The sequence below is a fragment of the Colletotrichum paranaense genome (assembly GCF_030867605.1).
Source record: "Colletotrichum paranaense strain IMI 384185 chromosome Unknown Scaffold_22.1, whole genome shotgun sequence".
NCBI lineage: Eukaryota > Fungi > Ascomycota > Sordariomycetes > Glomerellales > Glomerellaceae > Colletotrichum > Colletotrichum paranaense.
Window position 1 is genome coordinate 330,738 of NW_026848980.1, and position 27,750 is coordinate 358,487.

General features: G+C 54.5%; 8 protein-coding genes across 8 annotated transcripts; 2 read left to right on the top strand and 6 right to left on the bottom strand.

The window, feature by feature from the left end:
• Positions 1-41: 41 nt before the first annotated feature.
• On the bottom strand, positions 42-1,514 carry CPAR01_16018 (uncharacterized protein; the record flags this gene model as incomplete). Its single annotated transcript, XM_060500263.1, has 1 exon — positions 42-1,514. The coding sequence occupies one exon, from the start codon at positions 1,512-1,514 to the stop codon at positions 42-44; it is 1,473 nt and encodes a 490-aa protein (XP_060341080.1).
• Positions 1,515-2,019: 505 nt separating this feature from the next.
• On the bottom strand, positions 2,020-4,147 carry CPAR01_16019 (uncharacterized protein; the record flags this gene model as incomplete). Its single annotated transcript, XM_060500264.1, has 3 exons — positions 2,020-3,540; positions 3,605-3,898; positions 3,956-4,147. The coding sequence occupies 3 exons, from the start codon at positions 4,145-4,147 to the stop codon at positions 2,020-2,022; spliced, it is 2,007 nt and encodes a 668-aa protein (XP_060341081.1).
• A 1,608-nt stretch (positions 4,148-5,755) lies between these two features.
• On the top strand, positions 5,756-6,531 carry CPAR01_16020 (uncharacterized protein; the record flags this gene model as incomplete). The annotated part of the gene is made up of 2 exons (XM_060500265.1): positions 5,756-5,908; positions 6,088-6,531. The coding sequence occupies 2 exons, from the start codon at positions 5,756-5,758 to the stop codon at positions 6,529-6,531; spliced, it is 597 nt and encodes a 198-aa protein (XP_060341082.1).
• A 339-nt stretch (positions 6,532-6,870) lies between these two features.
• Positions 6,871-7,872, bottom strand: CPAR01_16021 (peroxin 11C; the record flags this gene model as incomplete). The annotated part of the gene is made up of 1 exon (XM_060500266.1): positions 6,871-7,872. The coding sequence occupies one exon, from the start codon at positions 7,870-7,872 to the stop codon at positions 6,871-6,873; it is 1,002 nt and encodes a 333-aa protein (XP_060341083.1).
• A 2,199-nt stretch (positions 7,873-10,071) lies between these two features.
• On the bottom strand, positions 10,072-10,465 carry CPAR01_16022 (uncharacterized protein; the record flags this gene model as incomplete). The annotated part of the gene is made up of 2 exons (XM_060500267.1): positions 10,072-10,116; positions 10,193-10,465. The coding sequence occupies 2 exons, from the start codon at positions 10,463-10,465 to the stop codon at positions 10,072-10,074; spliced, it is 318 nt and encodes a 105-aa protein (XP_060341084.1).
• A 1,885-nt stretch (positions 10,466-12,350) lies between these two features.
• CPAR01_16023 (eukaryotic translation initiation factor 3 subunit 8) lies at positions 12,351-15,020 on the bottom strand (the record flags this gene model as incomplete). Its single annotated transcript, XM_060500268.1, has 2 exons — positions 12,351-14,605; positions 14,672-15,020. 2 exons carry the CDS (start codon positions 15,018-15,020, stop codon positions 12,351-12,353), a joined length of 2,604 nt encoding a protein of 867 aa, XP_060341085.1.
• Positions 15,021-15,878: 858 nt separating this feature from the next.
• CPAR01_16024 (PROCN domain-containing protein) lies at positions 15,879-23,043 on the top strand (the record flags this gene model as incomplete). Its single annotated transcript, XM_060500269.1, has 2 exons — positions 15,879-20,508; positions 20,561-23,043. The coding sequence occupies 2 exons, from the start codon at positions 15,879-15,881 to the stop codon at positions 23,041-23,043; spliced, it is 7,113 nt and encodes a 2,370-aa protein (XP_060341086.1).
• A 3,364-nt stretch (positions 23,044-26,407) lies between these two features.
• CPAR01_16025 (uncharacterized protein) lies at positions 26,408-26,860 on the bottom strand (the record flags this gene model as incomplete). The annotated part of the gene is made up of 1 exon (XM_060500270.1): positions 26,408-26,860. The coding sequence occupies one exon, from the start codon at positions 26,858-26,860 to the stop codon at positions 26,408-26,410; it is 453 nt and encodes a 150-aa protein (XP_060341087.1).
• Between the last annotated feature and the right edge of the window lie 890 nt (positions 26,861-27,750).

A 27,750-nucleotide genomic window follows, 5' to 3' on the forward strand; every position in this document is an offset into this window, starting at 1 on the left:
GCCTCGAACTTATGTATATAGAAGTGCACCAGCCAGCGCCCTCACTCAACCAAAGCGAGCGCACTATTCACTCTATTATTCCCTTCAAGACCCGCAGGAAACCGGTTCTCAATAAACCTCAACTCGACACCCGGCCGGAATACCGAACAATGCGAACTGCCCCCGAAGTGAAACATCCCAATCTCCTGCCCCTTCACAACCTCCTCCCCAGCCCGTACAGTCACCTCGCAGCTAGACACCTCCGTCATACCCACAAACACAATCGCCATCAACCCGATCCTCGGATTCCGCGCCTGGATATACACCACCGCCCGCGTCGCCACGGAAGCGGTGTACGCCTGCGATCTACACGGCGCCTGCGGATCCGGACCATCTGTGTCTTCATTGTCGTTGTCACACGCGGCTATACCCTGGTATCTGTTGACGCTGAAGTACGTCCCCGGGATCATCTCGACCTCGACGATCCGCCCACCCACTGGCGCGTGCCAGCGGTGGTAACTGAAGGCGCTCAGGTAGGCCTGGTAGATCGTCCCGCCGACAAACTGCGGCGCGAATGCGTTGTTGTTGAGCATGTCGGTGAGGGAGTACGGCTGGCCCTTTAGCGTGACGTCTGCTCGGAGGGCGACGTCGGATACGACTTGCAGCGGCGCCGACTCGCACGCGTTGACGATGACCGAGGTGTTGTCGTCGACTTGAATGTCAACGGTGCCACTGCTGCTCCTGACGGACAGCTTCTCCCCGCCGTTGTGTTCCTCGTCATCAGGAAACTCCACAGGTCGAACACCCTCCCGAAATCGCCTTACAAAGAACGCATCCCACGATTCATATCCAAGAGTCTCCGTATCCTCAGCATCGGGACAAACAAACAACTCCTTAAACCCCAACCCTCCACCTTCCAACCTTCCATTCGCCCTCTCCGCCATCACAACCTGCCCAGAAGCAGACACCCAAGCCCTCAAACACCCCCTCGACTCCCCCGAAGCAAGAAACTCGCCCCAAGCACTTAACACCTTCCCCATCGCCTCATTTACCTCCGACCTCCGAAAGAACTCGTAACCCGCCGCCGTGCCCATGGGATAATTCAACAAGGCGTTGATCGGCGCGGCCACGAACCCCATGGCATCCTCATTACCCGGCCGGTCAAAGAACTGCGGCCCGGAGCGCATGATGACGTTGACGACCTGCAGGAACTGGCGGAAGGACTGGACGGCGGGTTGCTCTGTCGGGTCGCGGGGCTGGAGGGCGGCGGCTTGAGTGAACATTTGGTCTGCTAGGACAGCGAGGTGGGGGTCATTTTCGACGACGGTGCGGAGGTTGGTGAGGCTTGGGTTTAGGTCGTCGACAACGGTGGCGGTGGCGGTCTCTAGGTTCAGGGTGGGAGTGGTGGTTGTTGGTTGGTGGATTTTGTGGGCGAGCCATTTTTCAGAGGTTGAGACATCTTGGTGGTTTGGTGGCTCGAGGCTAGGTTCGGCGTCCTTGTTGGACTTGAAGCTGTGGATGAGATAGTAAAGCATGATGAAGTGAGGCCGATGAGTTGCTGCGTTTGGGAGTAGATGGTTTCAGTGGCCGACATGAAGGACACCAGAATGTGTGCCGGTACGAGGTGAGTATCGAGACAAATTTGTTAAGGGACAAGATTTATACCATATTTTCTAACAAGCAACGCGTACTCCTGAATGAGACGAACCTTATGAGTAGGCTCTTGTGCCCTGGCATCGACTCTCGATGTTTCACGGGCAGCTAACGTATTGGCAGACGACATGAGACAAAATCCACTTGTCTTACTGCGGGACTGCAGGATGCCGTCAGATCGTCCAATCGGACCACAACCGCAGTCAGGAGCTGAGGCTGGGGTGACACGATTTGCACAGCTTTTGACATATCTGGTGTCAACTTTCAGGCCGGTCAAGCAAACGTCTCAACACAGCTTCCAATGTTTCTCTCCCTTCACCGCTACTACTGCGCGGTCCCCTTCCTTCGATACGAACACAACACAACGGGGTCCCGGTTCCGCAAGACTCAGTGCTCGCAAAAGTTCCACTCCATAGTCGTCATCACCCCCATCCCCTGCTCGGCAATCGTCGTCCGCTCCTCCATCAAATCAGTCCGTATCCTCTTGGCCTCCTCGATCCCAATCGGAAAATCCATATTATCAAACACCATATCCGTAACCTCGGGCGGCAACGTCCCCAACCGGTCTCCCGGCGCCGCGCCCTCCTTCCACCACCCCCTCTGCTGCGGCGGCACATTCGCCGTACCAATTATCGGAATCCTCGGGTCCACGAGGAACAGCGCGAGGATCTTGCGGTGGCCCGCCTTGGTCTTGTCGACGAGCTCAAACGGCGCAACGCAGTGCTGGTAGACGTTGGGGAACGCGAGAAGCCTGTCCTCGCGCGTGAGCACGCTGCCGAGGCGCTGGTTCGTGTCCGCGACGGAGTTGATCGCCAGCGTCCGGTCAATGGCGTGGAAGTCGCCCTGCTCGTAATTGAGCTCCCCCATGAGCTCCTCCCTGTCGGCGACGGTGCGGAAGGCGAGGTGGCTGTCGGTGATATTCTCGTTGTCGTAGTAGTAGAGCGCGGTGGCGGCGATGTGCTCGTTCAGCTGGCCCTCAATGTGCCAGGACCCGCCGTCGTACGTCGGCTTCTCGGGCGTGAGGTGGATGTTGGCGAGCTTCACAATGACCTGGATGCGGTCGGCATGATTGAAGAAGCCGGAGGTCAGGTTGACGTCCTTGGGCTGCAGCTCCATGGGCTTGTACGCGGGGACCGGTGGCTTCTCGATTGGGTGGGTGCGTTCAAACCAGATCTTGTCTCTCCGCCAGACTTCGCGGCTGGGCTCCTCGGCGCTATATCCGCCGGAGTCGTCGTTGAATTCGTCCTCGTCACGTTCGGCCTCGTCTGGGTCTACCGGGCGGTTTTCGGGACAACACCACCGGCTGCACTCCGCTAGGCATTGTGTCCGGGCTGATTCACAGGGGATGCGGAGGATCTCGTAGTCTTCGTGCCACCTGTAGACCAGATCCCACATGGGGAGAGCCTTCTCGAGCACCTTTTCGATGGTGGTGTAGAGACTGGCATGATGCTGGGGGTGCAGGTTGTTGATGTAGCTCATGATTTTCGGCTTGCCCTCCTCGATGTCGATGTCGCACGGGAGCCACTGGTACTTGACGGACCACAGGTCGTCGGAGGATTGGTGGTCGGGATACCTCTTCTTGGGAACGGGGATGACGTCTCCTGTGCCGCAGGCCGCCAGCGTGTCTTTGAGCAGGATGCGCTTAGCGGCGACGATGCGAGACTTTCCAAAGACAAGAGGCCAGAGAGAAGGGTGCACGAGGTCCAGGACCTTGCCGTCGCTACCGGGATGCCAGTCCTTTTCGTTCTCGGGTATATTTTCGAGAGCGGCCACGCCTTGTTTGAGCTCCTCTTTTACTTCCGGGGTGATGGCGCTGTCAGACTTGATGACGGCGGACGAGGCATCGAAGATGGGGATCAGGCCAGTGGCTTCGAACAGCTTGGCTTTCTCGCGGAGCTCAGCAAGCGCCTGCATTGCAGGTTAGGGGTCGCTGTTCAACGAGAAGCCGTCTCAGATGCAGCCTAGTACTTACAAAGGTAAACAAATCGTCGTCGAAATAAGCATACTTGAGACCCACAGCCTTCCAGTGAACAGCCATGACCTCCTGCTTCCACTTTGCAACAATCTCCTCATCAAAGACCTTGACATGCCAATCGGGCTTGTTCGTGATCTTCTCAACGAACCACAAGATGGCGATCTCTCCCCACGTCAGGGTGGATGCCTTCCACTCCTGCACGGCGCTGGGGAACGCGGCATCGTCGTCGGGCATCTCCCAGAATTCTTTGCCGAAACCTGGGCGTATCAGGGGGGCGATCTCGCCGTCGTTCTTCCTTATTGTTAGCCACTATACTACTATGATAGGGGTTGGTTAAGGAAGTCTTACGTAGGCTTGAAAGTCATCCGTCATGTCCGACCGGTCTAGGACGGTCCGGATGACGAATTCGGGGACATCCTTTCCGAACTCGCTCTTGACCCATTCCGCACCGCGCGCGAGGGTTGGAGTGATGTCACCAGGTAGGCTGTCGGCCCACTTGCAGAGTGTGAGCCGCTCGCGGACAGTCAGCTTGGTCGACATATTAGCTGCTGCCAGTTCCATTTGTGGCAGTCAGAGACCGAGTATGATAAGAGCTGATAAAAACAGCCTCGATCCAATTCCTGACCACGATGGTACGAATGATGAGACGATGGGATTGCAGATGGATTTCGATCTATTAGTGCGGAAGATCTCGAGCTTTTGTACAGCACCGCCTTGAGGATCGCTAAGAGGCAAGGATGGGGATCGATGCTAGACGGCCGTGGGATATTTGTGGTTCCAATTAGGCTGCAACGCGTCTCGACGGTAAAGTTCAAATGGTTTAAGGATGGCGCCTAACAGTCGCAGAGGCTCGACCACAGAACGCGAGATTCCCACGAAGTCACGTTGCTTGTCGAGTTCTCCCTTTGCCCATGTCTGGTCGTGCTGTTGCCTGCTGCTGCCTGTGATGGTGGGGACCGCCGGACCGCGGAATCGACCGAGCTTCAGGGAGCGGTACTGACCAATGGAAAGCAGCCGAGGAGTCCAATGCCGTGAAACAATACTACCACCTATCTGCCTCGATAAAGTCTAAGGTGGCATACTGTTGAGCTGGTGTGAGTTAAAAGTGCAGTGCAAATCTGCCCCCGCATGCACGCATGGCCTAACGAACACGTGATGAGTGCAGATGCCGTAAACGGGCCGAGAGACCGGGCCCGCGTGAGTAGAAGACCCGCTATCGGATATGGGATAGCACTCCGGATGGGTACCGGTCCGGAGCGGGGCGGCGTGGACAAGATCGGAGGCCGAGTCTCTGTCTCCTACCTACCTTATTACCAATGGAACGCGCGCGGTAGCGGTCGGATGGATAAATGAGAATAATATGTGGAGTCTCATAACGTCAAAGAGCGAGTCGGGAAAATGCGACTGCCGCAGCGCCGCCCGCCTTCGCGCTTGCTTTCCGCTTTCAAAGAGCTGAGTAAGGAGGGTCACCAACCAATCTGCGAACGCCGAAATGAAATCTCTTCCAACCCATGGGTCGGTCACATTGAGAAACCAGAAGTCGTGAATGCGGTGAATGAGATATTCCATTTAATGCCTCAGTCGAGTTCACGATATTTTTCCAGAGAAAACGTGAAGTTGCTGGCATCTGATTCTGCTCTTAGGAGCAAAGTGGGCTTCTAGCCAGTCTCCAATGTCTCTCCAACACAGAATCTGGCGGGGAGTGGTGGCCAATCGAAGAAACCCCAAATCCAAGCACCGTCAGCCGCGCGGTGTACTTGCAGGGGCTACTTTTCCTACTTCCGTCTGTAAACAGTTTAGTCTACCCGCCGCGGGCAATTCCTACAAGCCTTAGCATATCGCTCGGATGGAGGGGCGGCGGCGGCGTGGTCTCCCGCGCGCGCATGATCCCAGGATAAAACCTCCAAAGATCATCCCCCCTCCCCCTCCATGAAATAAGCCAGAGAACGAAACTTCCTTCGAACTGCCCTTTCTCCAAATACCATGAAAGTGGTGGCGCCTGCAAGCAGAATCTTGTCGCAAAGTAGCCGCACCCGCGCAGTTCATCTCATCTCCAGACCCCATCGACATCCCTTCCCGGGGCGCAGCGCATTCGCCAAAACTCGATACCCAATTTCTGAACTTCGGAATATCCGAACCTTCAACACTATGTCTGCCAGCGCGACTGAACAACCACAAGCAACGCCGCCGCCGGCAGCACCGTCAACAGAGGACGCTACTCCAGCGAAGCCTGAGTTACCACCTCTGACCCCGGCCGAGTTCAAAGTCTACAACCAAATGGCAGAAAAGATGAACTACTTTGTAAGAAACTCAACTCACAGCAACCTAATCTCATCTCATCACGCACCCTCATCCCTTCAAATCTCACACATCTCTGAATATCCTCATTCCTCTCATGTACCTAAAACAAATGAGACAAGACAACACACTACCCACACTGCTCAAAACAGAAAAGAAAAAAGACTAACTTCAAACCCCAGCACAACCACTTCCGCCACCAATGGACCCTCCTCCACACAGCAGCCTCAACAGGCCGCCGCCCCCAAAACATGTCCCTCAAGCAATTCCTCGACACCGGCCTCCAATTCACCCGCCACCTCACCGCCCACCACGGCATCGAAGAAGCCCACGTCTTCCCCATGCTTGCCCGCCGCATGCCCGAGTTCCGCACCGGCGGCCGCGGCGGTGGTGCGGAGCTCCTCCGCCAGCACAAGCAGATCCACGACGGCATGGACAAGTTCGAGGCCTACCTGCGCGCCTGTCGCGACCGCGAGACGGAGCTCGAGCTCGGCGTCCTCAAGGAGAAGATGGATAGCTGGGGGGAGGTGCTCTGGACGCACCTCGATCAAGAGGTGGAGACGTTGGGGGCGGAGAATATGAGAAAGTATTGGACGATGGAGGAGGTGAGGAGGATGCCCATGTGAAGTCGTCGTGTACACATGAGTGTGGTCTGATCTTGGGGGGGTTGGCGTTTAGACTGGGAAAAGAGGCGGAGATGGGCATAGCGTTTTATGCTTTAAATTCTGATATTTTGAAAAATATATTGACATCTATTGTATCATAAACATGAAATGGAAAATTCGTACCCAACACCAGCGAGCAGATCGCCCGCGTCACAACAGACTCTGATACCACGAAGCTTTCCACAGAAAAGCTGTCTCGATAGTGGCGGCATGGTGCGTCTATCCGTCTCATATGCACCTCCTCCTCGTCCCCAGTCTTATTCGAGTTCTCCCCATCCCACCCTATACTGCCTCGTCCTCTCAAGCAGTCTCCTTCCACAACTGCCGCATCTGCACAACACCAGGGATGCTCCCCAACAACCCGATCCCCATCTCCGGCACGAACCCCTTATCCATACTCCAGTGCACCGTCAGCGGGAACCACGAAGCCTGCCTCGCCAGCGTCCTGCCCCAGACGTCCGCCCACTCCTTGTACTCCTCGCTACCAACCTCCAGCTCCCCGCGCCGGATCGCCGCCCGCCGCCGCAGCTTCTCGATCGCCAGCCGGCCGAGCTCGCTGCCCACGAACACGCTCCAGAACCGCACGCTCCACCGCGCCGCCGTCCCCTGCTGCTTGGGCGTCATCGGCAGCACCCCCTTGGACGCGAGGTACGACGAGCTCTCGAGCGACTGCAGGATCAGACACGCCACGACCTGCAGCCACGAGAGGGCCCGATCCAGCGCCGCCTCCGACGCGTCCTTTGTGCCCTTTTCCCTTTCTTCCTCCGTGATGGCCGGCGTCGTCATGAGGCGGCGGAGCCAGAGGTACAGGGGCAGCAGCGACCACAACCTCGTGATCGTGCGCGCCTCGCTCAGGAGCGACGCCAGCGCCCGCAGGTGTCCCGCGACGCGCATGCCGCGGCTAGCCGCTGCCGCCGCGGGCGGCGCCTTGCTCAATAGGATAGTCGTGTCGGGCGGGAGGGAGAAGGCGAGGGCGACGAGCTTGCGGGCCGAGTGGCGGAGGGCGGAGACGCTGAGGGAGTCGATGACGGAGGCGGCGAAGCGGGAGGTGTAGCAGAGGCAGCAGAGGACGGCGTCGATGCCGGACGGGGTGGCGAAGCAGCGGTTCAGGTGGGCGACGAAGGCGTCGACGTTGGAGGGCATCGCGGCGAGGATCTGGGCGAGGGTGGGCTTCTTCGTCGTGCCTTTTGGAGTAACCGAGGCTGGTGATGCGGCGGTCGGCGGCGCGGGCGCGGCGGGGATGGGGTCGCCGGAGGGGAGGTCGGAGACGGCGGGCGCCTGGTCGGCTGTTTCTGTGGACATGATGGGCGAGGTGTTGGCCGTCTTTTTTTTTTTTTTGGGTGGGCTTATTTGGTTGTCTCGAGGAACCCGATCTGTTGGTGGTTTCTTTCCGTCCAAGGAAAAAGTAAAGAGGACGGTAAGAGAAACCGGAAACAGTCTCACGACGACCAGGGGTTTGTGCGAGACAAGCTCCTTGGTAGGGTACTGTTTTCGAGCTCGGTGTCGGTGGTAAAGCTTTATCCCGAAGATCGGAGGGCGAGAAGTGACAGAGGAAGAGAGGAAGCGGGTTGGGAAAGCTTGTATGTGGGTTTCTCCTCTGTTCGACGTCACGTCAATGGCCAAGCTTGTGAAGAACCGAAGGACAGGCAGGAAAGGGGACCCTCTAGGAAGTGGGAGGAGCTTTGGTGTTGTAAGAAAACCCCGACTAAAATACAAGTCACCCCCAAAAATCGCTCTCTCTCTAGTTCAGAAGAGGTTCAGGAAAGAGGAAAAGGTAGCAGACAGACGGGCAGGGAACGCTAAAATAAAGTCCAGCTGGCAGCTGCAAGAAGAACCCAAAGCCGTTTTGTCCCAATTAGCCATGTTCATGCGCCGAGGTGGATGCTCCGTTGCAGTGCTGGTTTTTACCGAACGGCACACGCCGATGGATGCCATGGGATGGTCACAGGGTTTACTGTCATGTAGCTAGGTAATCGCCTAAGGGACTCGTCTCGTTAGAGCAGGTAAAAGCTCCCTTCGGCTCATGTTTGTGCGACGCAATAAAAGAATGGCGTTGCTGCCGGCGGCGGGCCGATGCTCCCACAGCGCCATGGAGCTGCACCGCTGCTGCAATTGCTGCAGACCTTCCTTTGGCTTTGGAAAGCTCAGGTCGTTCGGCATTGGAGTGGATGCCACAATGACCTCGGTTGAATTTGATTCGGCAAGCGCGGCGGGTTTTGGTGGAGAGGGCTCGGAACTCTAGCTCGGAATGAAAAGCAGGTGGGAGCCAAAACAGAGGGAATCCAAGGAATCAAAGGAACGTGCCCACGCTGCCCCGGATTTTGGCCGTTATCAGATCAAATTTTTAAAGCGCGCACACACCGTGACACACCATTCCATGTCGAGCAATCTTCGTCATGTACTCCATGAGTCCATAGGTATGCCTTACTCACTGCCAGTGGAGTCTGTCTTGACTCTGAGTACTTCATGAGCTCATTCTCCAACGGGGCTTGTCCGAACACCTAAAGCCCTCAATATTGGGTTAAAGTCCGATCATCCAATACTTAATCCCGATGAGTTGCTCAGGCTCGTCGTACCATGAATGGGATGCCGAGTGGATTACGACACAGGTTGTCCACATTTTCTACAGACATTCGCAAAACCGGTATCCGCTTCCATTCGCATATGTCAAGTGAGGTCTTTCTGCTGAGCACGGGCCTTCTAATCTTGGAATGGCTTATCGGTATCGTTCATGATTTATCTATGATCATTAACATGGAGCTTTTCCCTCAAGAGAACAGTGTTCGCGTTCGTTACCTTCGACTTTGGCATACGCGCCTACAGGGACCAACTGCAGTTGGCGTAACAGTTAGGTTACATTCTCGTCAAGAGCCTGTAGGAGCCATTGTGCAAGCTGTTTTCGGATGTCTGGGGCTGAAGCTCGACAACGTATCAACTGCGTGGGTGCCTTTGTGAATGTAAAGTAATGAGAACTCGCTGCGCTCTCTCCAAGCGGCAAGAAAGAAATGATTCCAAATCTCTCAATGTTTTAATTGCATCTGATACCAACAAAAGCAAGCTCAGAAAGTAAATATATGGTGAAAATCTAGAGAATGATTTATGTCTGCAAAAGCTTCTCGAAATCTATTATCTGTCCTCAAGCTGCCGCATATTTTCTTATATGCTCCCCTGATGTGAGAGTTGTATCTGAACCCGAACTTGCTCACCTATTCGACGCTAGTAACTAGGCTAGGCTTATTCACCTCCATTATTGTCTAGGGGGGGAATATAGAGCTGGTGCTTAGGGATGTTATAGACTGCGGCGTGTTGTTTTTCTTAGGTGTTGAATATCCTCAAGACTCTAAGAAACAAGAAGATTGATAAGGTAGGCTGAGAATGAATAGTTCTCTTGAATTGGTTGTATTACTCTAATTTTCCATCCGAATCTACTGAAGTCGAGTCCTTCAAAAAATCGTTTTGTTCCTTTTGATCTACAGGAGCCAGTGACGAACACCCCAAGCTTTAATGCAATGTCTCCAAGCTCGTGTCCACGCTGAGTGCCATACTCTAAGAAGAGCAGCATTGCCACTGGGTAACTATGTAAGCCGACGGACGTAAAACAAGTGCGACATCTTGTACTTACCGACTGGTATCCCTTGCATTCGAATTTGTTGTTACCCAGGCCTGCGGCGCTCAACATCGTATTCTTCTTCACGACGAGCGTCTTGAGATCGGTTCTCTGATCACACGTCATGGCAGGACCTCCGTCAATGGAGCACGTCCCCGTCATGGTAGCCGTCCAAGTCTTCTCGTTTATCGAACATACAGTCTGCCGGGCGTCGAGCTGCTCGGTGGGCAAGCCCTGGGCCAGAGAAGCCAAGGTAGCGGCCAAAAGAACGAGAGTGTGAGAGAACATTGTCTAGGATGTATCGTGGTTTGATTAGAGGCGATATGGTAGAAGTGATGTGTCAAGTGCGGTTGTGCGAATGAAGTTCCTCTATAGAGACGATGAGATATAGTCAGTCCTTTAAATAGTCAATGGCATCTTGCGGTTGTCTACTATGTATTGTTGCAGATAGAGCTGCCGGAATTGCAGTTGTAAGTCGGCGTCAACTGCGAGTCATGATGAACCTTATATAAATTCGGATTTATTGGACGCGGAGCGTGCGGTGTTGTGGAAGGTTTCCACTGAAGTGAAGTCTACTAAGTCAGCTCTTGGGACCTGTGAATTCCTGATGTGGGAGCCGACCCCTGACCGGCAGTGCCGGGAGCTCGAATTACTCCGTATATACTTTGGCCAAGACCCCACTGTAATGAGAATCAGAACTGCATCTGGGGATACTGTCATTTACCTGACACTTCAATGGAATTTACAGCTCTTGCAAAGCGTACACTACCTTGGTTTTGCGAATCTCTGTGCACAATGTTATCGTTATCTTATCGAACCATCTCATCGCTAAGTCTTTCTTCTTCTCTGTCTTCTCCCTGATTGACTCAACTTTCTCGTCGACCTCGTTCTCTCATGGATCTTGGTGTAGATTAGCCTGACCCATACTTCATACAGCAAGAATACGAGAGGCACGATGATGGTATTCAGTCGAGTTGGTGAGGACTCAAGTTGGGATTGTGAAGGCATTAGTTAAAAGACGGAAGGAACTTCATAAGTACGGATGAACGCGTCCGTGACTAGTCATCGTCACAATCTATGTCATACCACACAAGGACAAACCTCGTGGCCGAAAGGAAAGTGAGACTGTCTCGTGGCACCTATGACGTCGAAAAAGATAGTCGATATGTACGGATGCCGAAGAGGCCACGTTCGGCAAGCGGCGACGGAAACCCTTCAAACTCTAAATTCTTGCGCTACAATTTCGATCCACTCAAGCAAGGCCAATAAGTCAAACGCCTGGCTACCTCTGCCTACCTGCCTCCACGCCGAGCCGAAGAGCATCTAAGCCACCAAAAATTGCACTACGCGTAAGTGCTAAAACACAAAAGTAGACGCATCTTCAACAATCTGTAACAAAAAGAAAGTGCAAAAATATTAACCCGAAGAGTGGCTTTGCCAATCGCGGTGAGGATTTGAGCCTCACGCGGGGGTCGAACCCGCAACCTTGAGATTAAGAGTCTCACGCTCTACCGATTGAGCTAGCAAGGCGGGTTATTTAATGGATCCTGAGACCCGTTGTTGACGCTGATGCTTGGAAAGGGCTCTAAGAAGGCTCGCTGTCTGTTTCAAGAACGAAAGTCGTCGATTGCATCCCGTTTGGCGGTTTAGGAGGCAGGTTTCGTGGGGTTCTGGAATATGGTGTTGTCAGAGTTGACTGAAGCTGAGGGGGTGTGGGATTGGGTTCCGTTGGAGATTTCTCCGAAACCCAATTGTTTGCGGGAATCCAGCATGCGCACATCTCCAAGTTCACGAGGAGAAGAAGCCTATAACCATTTTGGGACGCCCGCACGAATCACAATTACGCTGTTGCTCGCGGAAAAAAGTCTTAAACTCAGTGTCTTCTTACTATACGATGGCAACATATTGGGAATACGCCCAGGGAAGGCCATCAATCGTGATAATGGCTAAATCGTGACATTCATACACACTCTGCATCGTTGGACGTGACGTAACTCTATCAGCTTCTATTCCCTGAAGCTACAAACACCTAACCAGCCAAGGCTCTCTTTTCTTTCTGGAACCCCGCGCGGCCGGTATTTTGGATTAAGCAACCCAACCCTAATGCAAGATACAAGCGTGAAAACCCCAGGAACCCACCCCCGTTTCGATTCTTCTTCTTCCACTCTCACTCTCAACCTCGGACCGCAGCACCCAACGCGCCGCCCGTGAACTGAGTGCCACCAGCCTGCCGTTGGGGGTTGCCGCCCGTCCTCGCGCCTCCTCTGTTGCCGCCCCTCGCGCCACCGCGTCCGCCACGGCCGCCGCGGCCGCCCTGTCTCTCGAACGCGTTGGCAGAGCCCTGGGTGCGCTGCTCCAGTGTCCGCTCGTTGGTCTCGATGAGCGCGCTGGCCTTGTCTGAGAGGGTAAGGGCGAGGCTCTGCAGACGGCTGAGCTCGACGCCCTTACGGAAGATGACGGTCGATGTGACCTGGTCGAGGGACGCTGCGAGCTCCTCGTGGCTGATCATCTTGCTGACGATCGCGAGGACCTTGCTGGCGTCCAGCTCGAACATGTTGCTCAGCGTCTCCACGGCCAGGGTGTCGTAGAAGGGAGCGTAGGTGAAGAGGTATGTCCGCAGACCCTCCTCCTGGATCTGCTTGGAGAGCATGGTCTTGATGTCCTCGGTGTTGGGCATCAGGTCCCAGATCTTGATGCTGTGGATAAAGGTGGTGGACTTCTTCCACTCGCCAGCAGCCAAGGCCTTGGAGGCCTGCATGACGTGGTCTCTTGTGTTCTCGGGAGGGCCGGTGAAGATCTGGCGCTCGTGGTACTCGAGCATGCGGCGGTAAGTCTTGCTAATAACACGCTTCTTGACGTCGGGGGAGGAGCCAGTCTGCGCCAGGAGGGGGATCTCCAGCAGCATGCTGCAGGTAAGGTACACGCACTCGAGGAGCTCGAGGTTAATGTGCATGTGGAAGGGCAGCTGGCGCTGCTTCTCGAGCTTCTCCTGCTCGGGTGAAACCTGGCTGTATCTCTGGATCATGACACCCTGAGCAAGCAGCTCTTTCTGGCGACCACTGCCGCAGATCTCCTGCAGTGTGTTCTGGGCGTCGTAGACGAGACCCTGGCGGAAAGCACAGAGACCGACCTGGACAAGGGTGCGGTTGTAGAGGATTTGAGAGAGGACGTCAAAGTTAGGAATATTCTCTTGCAAGTGAGACATGAGCATCATGTCACGAGCCTTGTAGTACTCGTCGTGCAGGGCAAGGAAGTAAACTTGGCACAGCATAGCACGAGCGCGGAGAATGCCCTCGGCGTTGGTGAAGAGGTAGTTGCAAAGGACGTTGACGAGGTTGTTGGCATCCTGAGCCTGGTCGCGGGGGGTGATGACGGACTCGACGGTAGAGGGGACGTTCTTCCAGCAGTTGTCCTCGAGAATCTTGACAACCTGGGCGGGCTTGAAGTAGACGTGCTCGAGGCGGCGAGTGACAACACGGTTGATGCTCTCTTGGGGAATCTCGAGCTCGGCATCCTTGCGGAGGTACTCGTAGTAGAGCATGCCGCGGAAGATGGTGTTGTAGAGGGCGCCCTCATCGGTAAGGCGGTCGATGTACTCGGAGGTGTGGGGATCGATATTTTGGAGGGAACGAGTGAGCTCGTCGTCGAGGCGCTCGATGTAGGAAACAATGCTTCCAGGAACCTTGATGTACTTCTGGCCCTTCTCCAACGCGGGGGGCTTCTCATCATCATCCCACTCCTCGGCGTTCTCAACAACAATGTAGTCCTTGTTCTGCTCGAGGACCTCGAGAAGAGAGTTCAGCTCCTTCTCGGCAGCCTTCCAGTGATCAACAGGCATGTAGGAGGCACCGCCGGAACCGAGATCGAAGCGGGTAGAGACCAGGGTGAGGAGGACGCGGATCTTCTGGTAGGGTGTGTTGGAGATCTCGTTGAGTTTCTCCATGATCTTGATCTGCTCCTGCTTGTCGGTGTTCTTCTTACCGCGAGTCTCCATGATGGCTCTCAGGTGCTTGAAGATGCTCTCAGGGGTGAACTGCAGAGTACGGCCACCCTTTCCGACGGTAGCAAAACCCTCATCGTCATCGCCCACTGCAGCCTCCTCGGTGGTGTCGACGAAACGGGCAGTCTTCTTGGCCTTGGGCGCGGGCTTCTCCTCTTCCTCCTCGGACTCCATGAAGGCATCCTTGTCGGCCTTGTAGGCATCGACCTGGGACTGGTAGTCCTTGACGATCTTCTTGATCTTCTGCTTGACGGCGTTCAATCCACGGGCAGAGGTGGCGTTCATTCCCTTCTTGGCGGGAGTGACCTTCTGCTTCAAAATAGCCTCGTTCATGTACTCCTCGAGCTCGGCAACGGCCTTGATGTAGACCTTGGGGGTCTTGCCACCCTCTTGAAGTTTTGTGACCTGGCGGTTGAGCTTGTCGAATTCTGCGCGTGGACGTTAGCGCCCGTGTCTAGAGCATCTCGTGGTCGATTTATTCCGTCGTATCTTACCTGTGGAAATGGAAGCCCAGTCACCAATCTTTTGGCCGTTCTCGATAAGCTTGATGGTCGCCTCGAGCTCCTCGATACGCTTGTCCTTGGCACTCTTGACCTTTACCCGCTCCTCGTCTTCGCTGTCTTCGCTCTCTGAGGAAGCATCGCGAAGGAAACGCGAGGCACCGGCCTTCTTTCCACCATCACTGTCGTCGGAATCAGAGTCGGAGTCATCCTCCTCCTCCTCCTCATCAGAGTCCTCCTGGTCTTGCTGCTCCTCCTCTTCCTCCTCCTCGGAGTAAAGCTCCTCCTCGTCGGAAGACGAGTCGGTGGAGCTGTCGTCTCCGCCGCGGAAAAATCGAGACATGTTGGCGATCGCTTTCGGTTCGTTCAGGCGACGGTTTTGGCTGATGCGACTGGGAAGCGCGGGATCGACGGAAGTTGTGTTGTCGTCGGGACTTGTCACGGGGGGTCTTCGGTCAACCTGTCGAGAGGGGCTCCTCAAATTCGGGTTGTGCAAGAATTTGACGGGAATTTTTGGTGGGGGAGGAGGGTTTAGCGAACAACAGCTGGCAAACCGTGGTCCAGGTGGCAGCGGGGTGTTGTGTTGCGGCACTTGTGGAAATTTTTGGCTGGGCTCTGTGGAGCTGACGGGTGGCAGCGAGAAAAGCCACGCTAAGAAAAGTTTCAGGCACTTCCTTTGGTTCACCAGGGAGAGTGCCTTCCTTGCCTGCCTGCCTACCTATGTTCGACTCACCTCTGAGGCTCTGAACGCACCAGCCACACCCATCAGAAGTGGATCCTTCCCTAGCTCTCGCCCACCGGACTATCTGTGGCGCCGCAGAAAACTCGAGCTCACGTCCTCACGTGATCCATCCTCTCCGAAACAGGCTAGCGCAGAATCAATTGGCCTCCTCGTCCTGGGACAGAGCTGCATTACCCAAAAATTTCGATGGCGCGGCGAGGTCAAGGTCGATGAACTCATCACCCAACGCCTAATACCAACAACATTGCGCCCTTGGTCTCATCGCTGCGAGTTCCCGCGAGGCCACCGACCGAGTTTTCATCATCCCAGCGTAGCTCAAGACCGATACTGAGCATCGAGTCGAATTGCGCTGCGTCTTCCTTTACGACTTTCGCGTCTTGAAAGTCGCGACTGCGACTCCTCGACTTTGACGACCTCCTTCAACCCACCCACGCGAGACGAGTCAACCATCGAGTCGAGATGTCCTTTCCACCACCACCACCCCCTGGATGGGGTCCTCCTCCGCCGCCACCTCCTCCTCCATCATCGTCCCTCCCTCCACCACCAGCCGCACCAGCTCCCCCGCCGCCTGGCTATCGCCCTCCGACCGATCCCCAGATCGCCAAGTTCGCTCAAAAGAAGAAGGAATGGCTTCGAAATCAGCGCAACCGATTCGGCGAGAAGCGCAAGGGTGGCTTCGTGGAGACACAGAAGGCAGATATGCCACCTGAGCACCTGCGCAAGATCGTCAAGGACATTGGTGATGTGTCGCAAAAGAAGTACACCAGCGATAAGCGTAGTTACCTTGGTGCATTGAAGTTCATGCCCCATGCTGTCATGAAGCTTCTCGAAAATATGCCAATGCCATGGGAGTCTGACAGGAAAGTCAAGGTTCTGTACCATGTCAACGGCTGCTTGACGTTGGTCAATGAGATCCCAAGAGTCATTGAGCCTGTCTTCTTTGCGCAGTGGGCAATGATGTGGACGTTTATGAGGAAGGAGAAGGCCGACAGACGTCTCTTCAAGCGCATGCGATTCCCCCCTTTCGACGACGAAGAACCGCCTCTGTCTTGGTCCGAGAACATCGAGGATGTTGAGCCCTTGGAGCCTATTCAGATGGAGCTGAACGAAGAGGAGGATGCCGCCGTGTTCGAGTGGTTCTATGATCACAGGCCACTACTCGATACTCCTCATGTCAACGGAGACAGCTACCGGTCGTGGAACCTCAACCTACAACAAATGGCAACGCTTTTCAGATTGAGTCGACCTCTCATCTCTGACGTGGTGGATAAGAATTACTTCCACCTCTTCGATTTGAGGAGCTTCCTCACTGGAAAGGCCCTCAATGTTGCCCTCCCCGGTGGGCCACGGTTCGAGCCTCTGTACAAGGATATCGATCCCAACGATGAGGACTTCGGAGAGTTTAACGCCATCGACCGCATCATCTTCAGAAACGCTATTCGCACAGAATTCCGGGTGGCTTACCCCTATTTGTACAACTCCCTTCCAAGAAGTGTGCATCTAGCATGGCACTCTCACCCCCAGGTGGTCTTTGAGCGATCAGAGAATCCCGATCTTCCCGCTTTCCACTTTGACCGCAGAATCCACCCCATCTCCTCACGCGCGGTGGCACCAAAGAACCTCACTATCAGTCACGAGGATGAAATCTTTGGTCCCGGCAACAATGAGGAGCCCGAGGATGATGCATTTGAACTCCCTGTCGAATTTGAGCCTTTCCTCGGAGAGGAGGAACTGACCAACGAGGACACAGCGTCGGCAATTGAGTTGTGGTGGGCTCCTTTCCCCTTCGATCGTCGGTCAGGTCGCATGGTGCGGGCTCAGGATGTCCCTCTTATCAAGCAATGGTACTTGGAGCATCCTCCTTCCGACAAGCCACCTGTCAAGGTCCGCGTCTCTTACCAGAAGCTGCTCAAGAACTTCGTCTTGAATGAACTACACAAGAAGAAGCCCAAGGCACAGCAAAACCAAAACCTGATGCGCAACCTGAAGCAGACAAAATTCTTCCAGCAGACTGAGATTGACTGGGTTGAAGCTGGTCTTCAAGTCTGCAGACAGGGTTTCAACATGCTCAATCTCCTTATTCACCGCAAGAATCTGACCTATCTTCACCTCGATTACAACTTTAATTTGAAGCCCGTCAAGACCTTGACTACCAAAGAGCGAAAGAAATCCCGTTTCGGAAACGCATTCCATCTCATGCGTGAGATTCTGCGTTTGACCAAGCTTATTGTAGATGCCCAGGTGCAGTACCGCCTTGGCAATATCGACGCCTTCCAACTCGCCGATGGCATTCTATATGCTTTCAACCACGTCGGCCAGCTTACCGGCATGTACCGCTACAAGTACAAGCTGATGCACCAAATTCGTTCTTGCAAGGACTTGAAGCACTTGATTTACTACCGCTTCAACTCCGCTCCCGTCGGCAAGGGTCCTGGTTGCGGTTTTTGGGCCCCCGCTTGGAGAGTTTGGCTGTTTTTCATGCGTGGTATTATTCCCCTCCTCGAGAGGTGGCTCGGAAACCTGTTGTCCCGTCAGTTCGAGGGTCGCCACAGCAAGGGTGTTGCCAAGACAGTCACCAAGCAGCGTGTGGAGTCTCACTTTGATCTCGAGCTACGTGCGTCCGTGATGGCTGATCTGATGGATATGATGCCCGAGGGTATCAAGCAAAACAAGGTCAACACTGTCCTTCAGCATTTGTCTGAGGCATGGAGATGCTGGAAGAGTAACATCCCCTGGAAGGTGCCTGGTCTGCCGGCACCCATCGAGAACATCATCCTGCGTTATGTAAAGGCGAAGGCCGACTGGTGGATTTCTGTCGCTCACTACAACCGAGAACGTATCCGCCGCGGCGCAACGGTTGACAAGACGGTGGCCAAGAAGAACGTCGGACGTCTCACCCGACTGTGGCTCAAGGCCGAGCAAGAGAGACAGCACAACCACATGAAGGACGGTCCCTACGTCTCTTCAGAAGAGGCTGTCGCGATTTACACCACCACTGTTCACTGGTTGGAGTCTCGCAAGTTCTCTCCCATCCCTTTCCCCAGTGTGTCCTACAAGCACGACACAAAGATTCTCATTCTGGCACTGGAGCGCCTGCGAGAAGCTTACTCTGTCAAGGGCCGTCTCAACCAGAGTCAGCGCGAGGAGTTGGCTTTGATTGAGCAGGCATATGACAGTCCCGGCACCACTCTGGAGCGTATCAAGCGTTTCCTCCTTACCCAGCGCGCCTTCAAGGAAGTCGGCATCGATATGAACGACAACTACAGCACCATCAACCCTGTCTATGACATTGAACCCATTGAGAAGATCAGCGATGCTTATCTCGACCAGTACCTCTGGTACCAGGCCGACCAGCGCCACCTGTTCCCCGCGTGGATCAAGCCTTCAGACTCCGAAGTACCGCCGCTCCTGACCTACAAGTGGGCTCAAGGTATCAACAACCTCGACAAGGTGTGGGAGACTGAGAATGGAGAGTGCAACGTCATGATCGAAACGGAGCTGTCCAAGGTATACGAGAAGATCGAGCTGACTTTGCTCAACTCTCTGCTCCGGCTGATCATGGATCACAACCTTGCGGATTACATTACTGCAAAGAACAACGTCCAGTTGACGTACAAGGACATGAACCATGTCAACAGCTACGGTATGATCCGTGGATTGCAGTTCTCTGCATTCGTTTTCCAGTACTACGGTCTCGTGCTCGACCTCCTTCTCCTTGGCCCTCAGCGTGCCAGTGAGATCGCGGGTCCTCCCCAGAGCCCCAACGACTTCCTTCAGTTCCGCGACAGGGAGACTGAGACAAGACACCCCATCCGTCTCTACACCCGTTACATTGACAAGATCTGGGTCTTCTTGCGGTTCACAGCTGATGAATCCCGAGATCTCATTCAACGTTTCCTCACTGAGCAGCCTGATCCCAACTTTGAGAACGTCATTGGATACAAGAGTAAGAAATGCTGGCCTCGTGACTCGCGTATGCGCCTCATGAGACACGATGTCAACCTGGGCAGAGCCGTCTTCTGGGATCTGAAGAACCGTCTGCCTCGTTCTGTTACGACAATCGAGTGGGATGACAGCTTCGCCAGCGTCTACAGTCGTGACAACCCGAACTTGTTGTTCTCGATGTGCGGTTTCGAGGTTCGCATTCTGCCCAAGTGCAGAAACCAGAATGACGATTTCTCAGTCAAGGACAGTGTCTGGTCCTTGGTTGACAACACGAGCAAGGAGAGGACGGCGCACGCCTTCCTTCAAGTCACGGAAGAAGACATTCAAAAGTTCAACAACCGAATCCGTCAAATTCTCATGTCATCGGGTTCGACAACCTTCACCAAGATTGCCAACAAGTGGAACACTGCTTTGATCGCGCTGTTTACGTACTATCGTGAGGCAGCAGTGTCTACCGTCAGTTTGCTTGACACTATTGTCAAGTGTGAGACCAAGATTCAGACAAGAGTCAAGATCGGACTGAACTCCAAGATGCCCTCTCGTTTCCCTCCGGCAGTGTTCTACACGCCCAAGGAGCTGGGAGGTTTGGGCATGATTTCTGGATCGCACATCTTGATCCCTGCCAGTGACAAGCGTTGGTCAAAGCAGACTGACACTGGCGTCACGCACTACCGCGCCGGAATGACGCATGACGAGGAGACGCTCATCCCCAATATCTTCCGTTACATTATTCCGTGGGAGGCCGAGTTCATTGACTCGCAGCGAGTCTGGACAGAATACTCACAGAAGAGATTGGAAGCGAACCAGCAGAACCGCCGTCTGACTCTTGAGGACTTGGAGGATAGTTGGGATCGTGGCTTGCCGCGCATCAACACTCTCTTCCAGAAGGACAGAAGCACCTTGAGTTTCGACAAGGGATTCCGCGCTCGCGCAGAGTTCAAGATCTATCAGCTCATGAAGAACAACCCTTTCTGGTGGACTAGCCAGAGGCACGACGGAAAACTGTGGAACCTCAACGCTTACCGTACCGATGTTATCCAAGCTCTTGGTGGTGTCGAGACCATCCTCGAGCACACGCTGTTCAAAGCAACGGGTTTCCCATCATGGGAAGGCTTGTTCTGGGAAAGAGCAAGCGGTTTCGAGGGTAAGTTCAAGTGTTTATCCCTACTCAAACATTTTAACTAACTTTGCAACAGAATCCATGAAGTTCAAGAAGTTGACAAACGCTCAACGGTCCGGTCTGAACCAAATCCCCAACAGACGCTTTACCCTTTGGTGGTCACCTACGATCAACAGAGCCAACGTCTACGTCGGTTTCCAAGTCCAGCTTGATCTGACTGGTATCTTCTTACACGGCAAGATCCCTACTCTCAAGATTTCGCTCATCCAGATTTTCCGCGCCCATTTGTGGCAGAAGATCCACGAGTCGGTCGTCATGGATTTGTGTCAGGTCTTTGACCAGGAGCTCGAGTCCCTCGGAATTGAGACGGTGCAGAAGGAGACGATTCATCCCAGAAAGTCCTACAAGATGAACAGTTCTTGCGCCGATATTCTTCTCTTCGCTAGTCACAAGTGGAACGTCACTCGACCTTCACCCTTGTTTGACACCAAGGATGTTATCGAGCCCACCACTACGAACAAGTTCTGGATCGATGTCCAGCTCAGATATGGTGACTACGATTCTCACGACATTGAGAGATACACTCGTGCCAAGTACCTTGATTACACCACGGACAGTGCCAGTATCTATCCTTCAGCAACCGGTCTCATGATTGGTATCGATCTGGCTTACAACCTGTACTCTGCTTACGGCATGTACTTCCCTGGTCTGAAGGTTCTCATCCAGCAGGCCATGGCCAAGGTTATGAAGGCTAACCCCGCTCTCTACGTCCTGAGAGAGCGTATCCGCAAGGGTCTGCAGCTTTACGCCTCTGAGAGCAACCAGGAGTTCCTCAACTCTCAGAACTACTCTGAACTCTTCAGCAACCAGACGCAGCTCTTCATTGACGATACCAACGTCTACCGTGTAACGATTCACAAGACCTTTGAGGGTAACTTGACCACCAAGCCCATCAACGGTGCCATCTTCATCTTCAACCCCAGAACCGGTCAGCTGTTCCTGAAGATTATTCACACGAGCGTTTGGGCTGGTCAGAAGCGTCTTGGACAGTTGGCAAAGTGGAAGACAGCCGAAGAAGTAGCGGCGCTCATCCGCTCTCTCCCCGTGGAAGAGCAGCCGAAGCAGCTCATCGTCACCCGCAAGGGTCTGTTGGATCCCTTGGAAGTCCATTTGCTCGACTTCCCCAATATTGCCATTAGAGCCTCCGAGCTGCAACTTCCGTTCCAGGCAGCCATGAAGGTCGAGAAGCTGGGAGATATGATTCTTCGCGCTACCGAGCCGCAGATGGTACTCTTCAACCTCTACGACGAGTGGCTGAAGAGCATCTCGTCATACACCGCCTTCTCCCGTCTGATACTGATCCTGCGCGCCCTCCACGTCAACCCGGACAAGACCAAGCTCATCCTGCGTCCGGACAAGACGGTCATCACACAGGACCACCACATCTGGCCGACGCTCTCCGACGAGGACTGGATCAAGGTCGAGACGCAGCTGCGCGATCTTATCCTGAACGACTATGGAAAGAAGAACAACGTCAACGTCTCGAGTCTTACTAGCAGCGAAGTCCGTGACATCATTCTGGGTATGGAGATCTCCGCGCCCTCCATGCAACGCCAGCAGGCCGCCGAGATCGAGAAGCAACAGCAGGAGCAGCAGCAGCTGACGGCTGTGACGACAAAGACACAAAACGTCCACGGCGAGGAAATCATCGTCACAACAACGTCTCAATTCGAGCAGCAGACATTCGCCTCCAAGACGGAGTGGCGCACTCGCGCCATCGCCACGTCCAACCTGCGCACAAAGGCAAACAACATCTACGTCTCATCTGTCGACAACGACCTCGAGGAGATCACATACGTGATGCCTAACAACATCCTCAAGCGCTTCATCACTATCGCCGACCTCCGCGTCCAGGTCGCCGGCTATCTCTACGGATCCTCCGCCCCGGACAACGACCAGGTCAAGGAAATCAAGTGCATCGTCATGATCCCTCAGATCGGTGGCCTGCGCAACGTCCAGCTCCCCCAACAGCTGCCCCAGCACGAATTCCTCGAGGGTATGGAACCCCTCGGCGTAATCCACACCGCTTCGGGTGCAGAACTCCCCTACATGTCCGCCGCCGACGTCACCGAACACGCTCGCCTCCTCGACGCCCACAGCTCGGCCTGGGACAAGCACGACACCGTCACCGTAAACGTGGCCTTCACCCCCGGCTCCGTCTCCCTCTCGGCCTGGGGCCTCACCCCCACAGGCTACAAGTGGGGTGCCGAGAACAGGGACACGCAGAGCGACCAGCCCCAAGGCTTCACGACGACCATGGGCGAGAAGCGCAAGCTCCTGCTGAGCCCGCGCTTCCGCGGCTTCTTCCTCGTGCCCGAGAACGGCATGTGGAACTACAGCTTCATGGGCTCGGCCTTTGCGGGCATGGAGAAGAAGCCCGTGCACGTCAAGCTCGATACGCCGCTGCCGTTCTACAGCGACCAGCACCGTCCCGTGCACTTCCACAGCTTTGCGGAGCTCGAGGATATCTGGGTCGACAGGACTGACAACTTCGCTTAAGGAAGTGCTTAAGGCGGCGGTGGTGGTGGTGGAGAACAAGATTTCGTCCACGCGGCCGCTGTTGTGCGTTTCAAGGGAAGATGGGCATTTCGAGGCTGAGGCTGAGGAGTTTTGCCTTACCGAGAGAGAGCCCTTCATCTACCCAAAACGGACATTACACGCACGCGTATACATACACACACGCTCAAAAGAAACACACAAAAATAGGCTAGAGATGGGGAGGGGTGGCTGATCAATGGGAAACTTAATGCATTGTATCCGGGACATGTCTTTCCCTGGATGGCGAGAAGGAACGTTAAGGTCGGGAGTACCACGATTCCCGGGCAGAATGTTTTACGATGGTGGATTCTCGAGAACGAGAGAAGAAGTGAGAGAGACGAGCAGGGAGAAGGGCAGTCTCGGGAAACGCGAGCATCACGCCAGGAAGAGGGTGAGCGAGCGGTGGGAGGGGAGGATGAAATCGTGGGCAGGGGGGGAAGGGGGGAGGAACGAACATGTGTGCGATTAAAGGCAAATAAGCGGCGTTTGACAGGTTTTGACAGCCCAGGCTCTTTTTATTTTGAAACCAAACTGTACTTTTTTTGTCCTAGTATTATTTTTCAAAGAGTCAAGAAAAAAAAAGGATCAAGGGAGATTTTTTTTCCTCTTTTGTCATCATGCAATCCATGACTTGTCATCCAAGTGTCACTTTGTATTTGGCATGTTGAGTGGGCTCGGCGGCGGCGGGTGTCACAGAAATCGCAAGCGAACATCAAAACTGTGTGAGAGAGAGAAGAGAAACGTGGTGCCAACTGCCTGACAGTAACTTCTTCTATCCTTGCTTCCATCTCCATCTAGATCGTTTGGTAAGAAAAAGTCAATTCCTCACGAACATGGTCAAGGAATTGCACCCGTAATGCCTCCAGAAGTTGAGGATGAGCATACTACCTTACCAAACCGCCAGATGTGGGAGCTCGTCGATTGAGCAGAAAAGCTCCCTCGCCGCTGTTATCGTTCCTTACTCTGTAAACCATGGCCATATTTGATAAACGTGAGGATTATCAGTCGCACATAAGAACAAAACGTACGTACACTACATACGTAGAGCGGCTGCGCCTCCCATAACAAGCCGTTCATGCGTGTCTCCAAGGTGGGAATAGTTTCAGCGGCGGTAGTGTACGAAGTGCTGTGGTTACCATGAATAGAAATTTCCGTGGACTTCTTCCAAGGCTTCCATGCAGTAAACTCATCTAGGAGATGCAGCAAGGCCGGCAGGGGGCCCTGCGTGTCAGCCCCCCTTCTCTCCCCAAATCCCCCATTGCGCGCATGCGGACTGCATGCAGGTACAGGCGGAGGATGCCGAGAAGGAAAAGGATCATCTCAGAAAACAGGTATGCAGGCACACCATGGCTGCTTGTGAACGCGGGCCCAGGGTCCAAGGAGGGAGTTGAGCTGCAACTTGTGACGACAAAGCTGTCAACTTGGAGGAGCTGTGGAGGCAATGTCGTCCACTTCCTGCCGCCTGCTTTGAAGTGGTGGTGGCCTTTACTATGCCGTATTCCGCTTACGGCTCCAACCGTTGGCTTTTTCGCGCGACGTCGATGCTTGTTCTTCGGACGACGTGGGCTGCAAATGGTAAGGCGGCGGGAAGGCCGTTGAAGATGGTGGGCATTCTAATCGCTGATTCAGCGGGGTAGATGGTCCGCGCAAATTGGAGATTTCATGCATTAATGCGCCAGGGCAAGAATTAAGAACGGGAAGGGAGAAGGAGAGAGGAAAAACGCACCCCCTGTTTGTTGCTCTGGACGGGCAGCTAGATGTTCAGCACCGATGCGACGGAAACGCTCCCACTTGGATCGATTTGGAGCGGCTAGTTGCCCTGTAGATATTGCAACTGGGGCATGTTAGTAGAGAGATGATAAGGAGGGGTTCATGGCCAATATGTCGACAGCGTGGTTGAGATATTGCCATGGAGAGCGAACGCGTTTCCGTCCCTCTCGGGCGTTTTTGTCTGTGTCCTAAGATTGCGAGCACGGAACGAAACGTCATCGCCCTGCGGCATCCTTGGAGATGGAGTCGGGATGGGCTTTAGGTGCGGCTGACAATGGCGATTCATTCCGTACTGGGCGTCTCTTGGCCCAGGCCGTCGGGAATGGGGGCTCGTCCTGGCATCCTCGTTGGACGAACAAGGGTTCGAGAAAAGCAAAGTGTGGCAAGGAGCGGATATTTTTGGTCGTGGAGATGTGGCTGTTTTGGGGGCCTTAATTGGCGATCTGAGAGGGTCGACGCCGCACGCGAGCAGATGTGGAATGAGCCACAGGGCGGCGCATGAAGACATCGAAATAACTTCTGGGTCAACCCCCGTCGACTCACTTAGAGGCTGCACTGCATCGGGCGAGCTCTCCAAGAAGGTAGGGACGAACTATTAGGCTTGGTGAGTGGAGATGAGGCAGCCCGGAGATGGCTCTGGCTCTTGCTTTGTTACTGGACTCTGCTTCGTGATTGCTGTGAAAAAAGTTCCTCTCGGCAGTTATCCAGGAGGTCAGCTGAAGCCGGTAATTTCCTTGGCTGGCTCGCTGTCGTATCGACATCGTGCTCGTCTTTCTCAGCTGATGCGAGGCTTGGACACGATCTTGTGTTTCTGGTCAGTCGAGCCGAAATGCGCGAGGTGGCGTAAGGTAAATCAAACGTCTTGTGGAGGGACTGTCGCGGATCTCAGGAGACGCTCGGAATCGGCAGGCCGGCGCAAACCCGCGACACGTTTGCAGCTTTAACCTTCAGCTGGAGGACAGGTGTTGTAATTTGGACAGGGCTGGTTTCGTGAAGGGTCCCCGAAAGGAAAACGCTGACCGGGTCCCTTGAACAAGAAACTGGGTACTAAGAGCAGCGAAGGCTCGTGAGAATTGAGACAGAGAACCCTGGAGCGCATTCAAGGTTGACCTGCTGTTTAGCACAGAAACCCACCAAGTTTAGTGTGAGTTGTGACAACCTCGGGGATCCCTACCCGGTTGCCTGCAAACACCCGCGACTCAACGGGCTTCTCCAAAAATCCCCAAAAGCCAAGCGGCAGTAAGGCCTCGAGACAAGTGGGGGGTCCCGGTGGACGGAAGCGATTGCTAGTCTCGGCTCCAGGGTACGGGTTGATAGCTTTAGATTTGTTGCGAGACTTTGGACAAAGACGAAGAAGCGGCTCTTTGGTGTAGCACAAAGTCATGTTGCGGAAGTTTGTAAGTGTGGTGGTTGCAGTGTGCGGGGTGTAGTATAGTAGCTAGCCACCTCGGACTACGGATAGTGTAGGTAGACAGAAGAGAATGTCCCTACGTGCGCCGTGCAACGCAAAGACAAGGTAATTAGTAATACCGTCCGTACTCCGTACTCCATATCCTTACTGGAAAAAGACGGCTTCCGCCGACCGGATACCCAAACCGCCAAGCGGACGAAGGTTCATCAAGCTTTGGGCTGAGGCGATACAGGGCCCTTGGAGGCTCCCTAGGCGATGCAGGGGCACCGCTGCCACAGGAACGAGGTTGATCGTATGATGCCCCTTCTCTGAAGCGCAGCAGACTTTTTCGGCTCGAGTCCGGGGAGAGGCCCCTCCAGCAGGTCCAAGAATCGGCCACGGCTGGCCCTGGCTTGCAACAACTTGCATACAGGCACAGCGCCGGCTGTCATCTGGTGTATACCGACGGTCCGGACTCGAGAATGTGAAAGAAGGTTTTGCGGCGGGTTCGAGCGTCCAAGACTGGGCGAAGAGGATAATCCCAGACACGTGTAAGAGAGTCAGAAAAGTATGCGGTAAAAAGGGCGACGCGAAGGCGAGGCCACAAAGCGGCGTCATGTTCGTGGGGGATCGCGGTTCGGAAAGTGGATGAAGAGCTGAAGCGGAAAAAAGGGCGTGGTAAGGATCGGTACGTTCAATGAGCCCATGAACGTGGGCGAGGACGATGTACCGCTGGCAGTCGCAATCGTAACCCTACCCACCACTTCCCTTTCTGAGCCGAGCTACCGAGATGCAAGCCATGCGATGCATGCAAGAAGTCAGCCAGGCATTCTGTAAGGGGCTCGCATGCAGCAAAGGATCAGTCGGGTGGTGCGGTGTGGTCGGTGGAATAGGTGCGCCGCGCCCTCTAGTGTAGAGACGGATGCAAGATGCTTTACCTTTGGCCAGAAAGTGTTTGTAAGGTATGGCAAGGTACCTGCGTATTCGTAGGTTGTTGTTGGCGTGCTTGGGCATTCCGGGGTCCATCCTCCAGCATCGGGGAGGGGGTCGACTATTGGCAATAGCAATCTCTTCTGATGCGGGACGAGAACGATGACGAAGATTGCCGTGGTCATCTGGGCTTCGGACTGTTGGCCGTCGCATCATGCATGTGCTCTGGCAAAGCCGCAAAGGCAGGCAGGCATTGGTGATGGAAAATGGAGAATCCCATCCCATCCCATCTCTCTACACTGCTACAGTCATCCGGAGGCGCAGACCAGACGTGAGATGAGGGCAACCTAAGGCAGCCGACCTTAACTTAAGTTGCCTTGGGTTTCTTGGCCGGTTGCCCATTCTCGGTCTAGTGTTGAACGGGAAGGAACCATCGACATGGCACTTCCATTTCGTTGACTTCCCCCAAAGTTTTCTATACGGAGTACGAAGTATCTACACATTCAAAATATTCCTTTCTTGTTCGTTCCTTCCATCTTCCGTTCCGCAGATGCAAACATGCAGGGCAGGGTACAGCA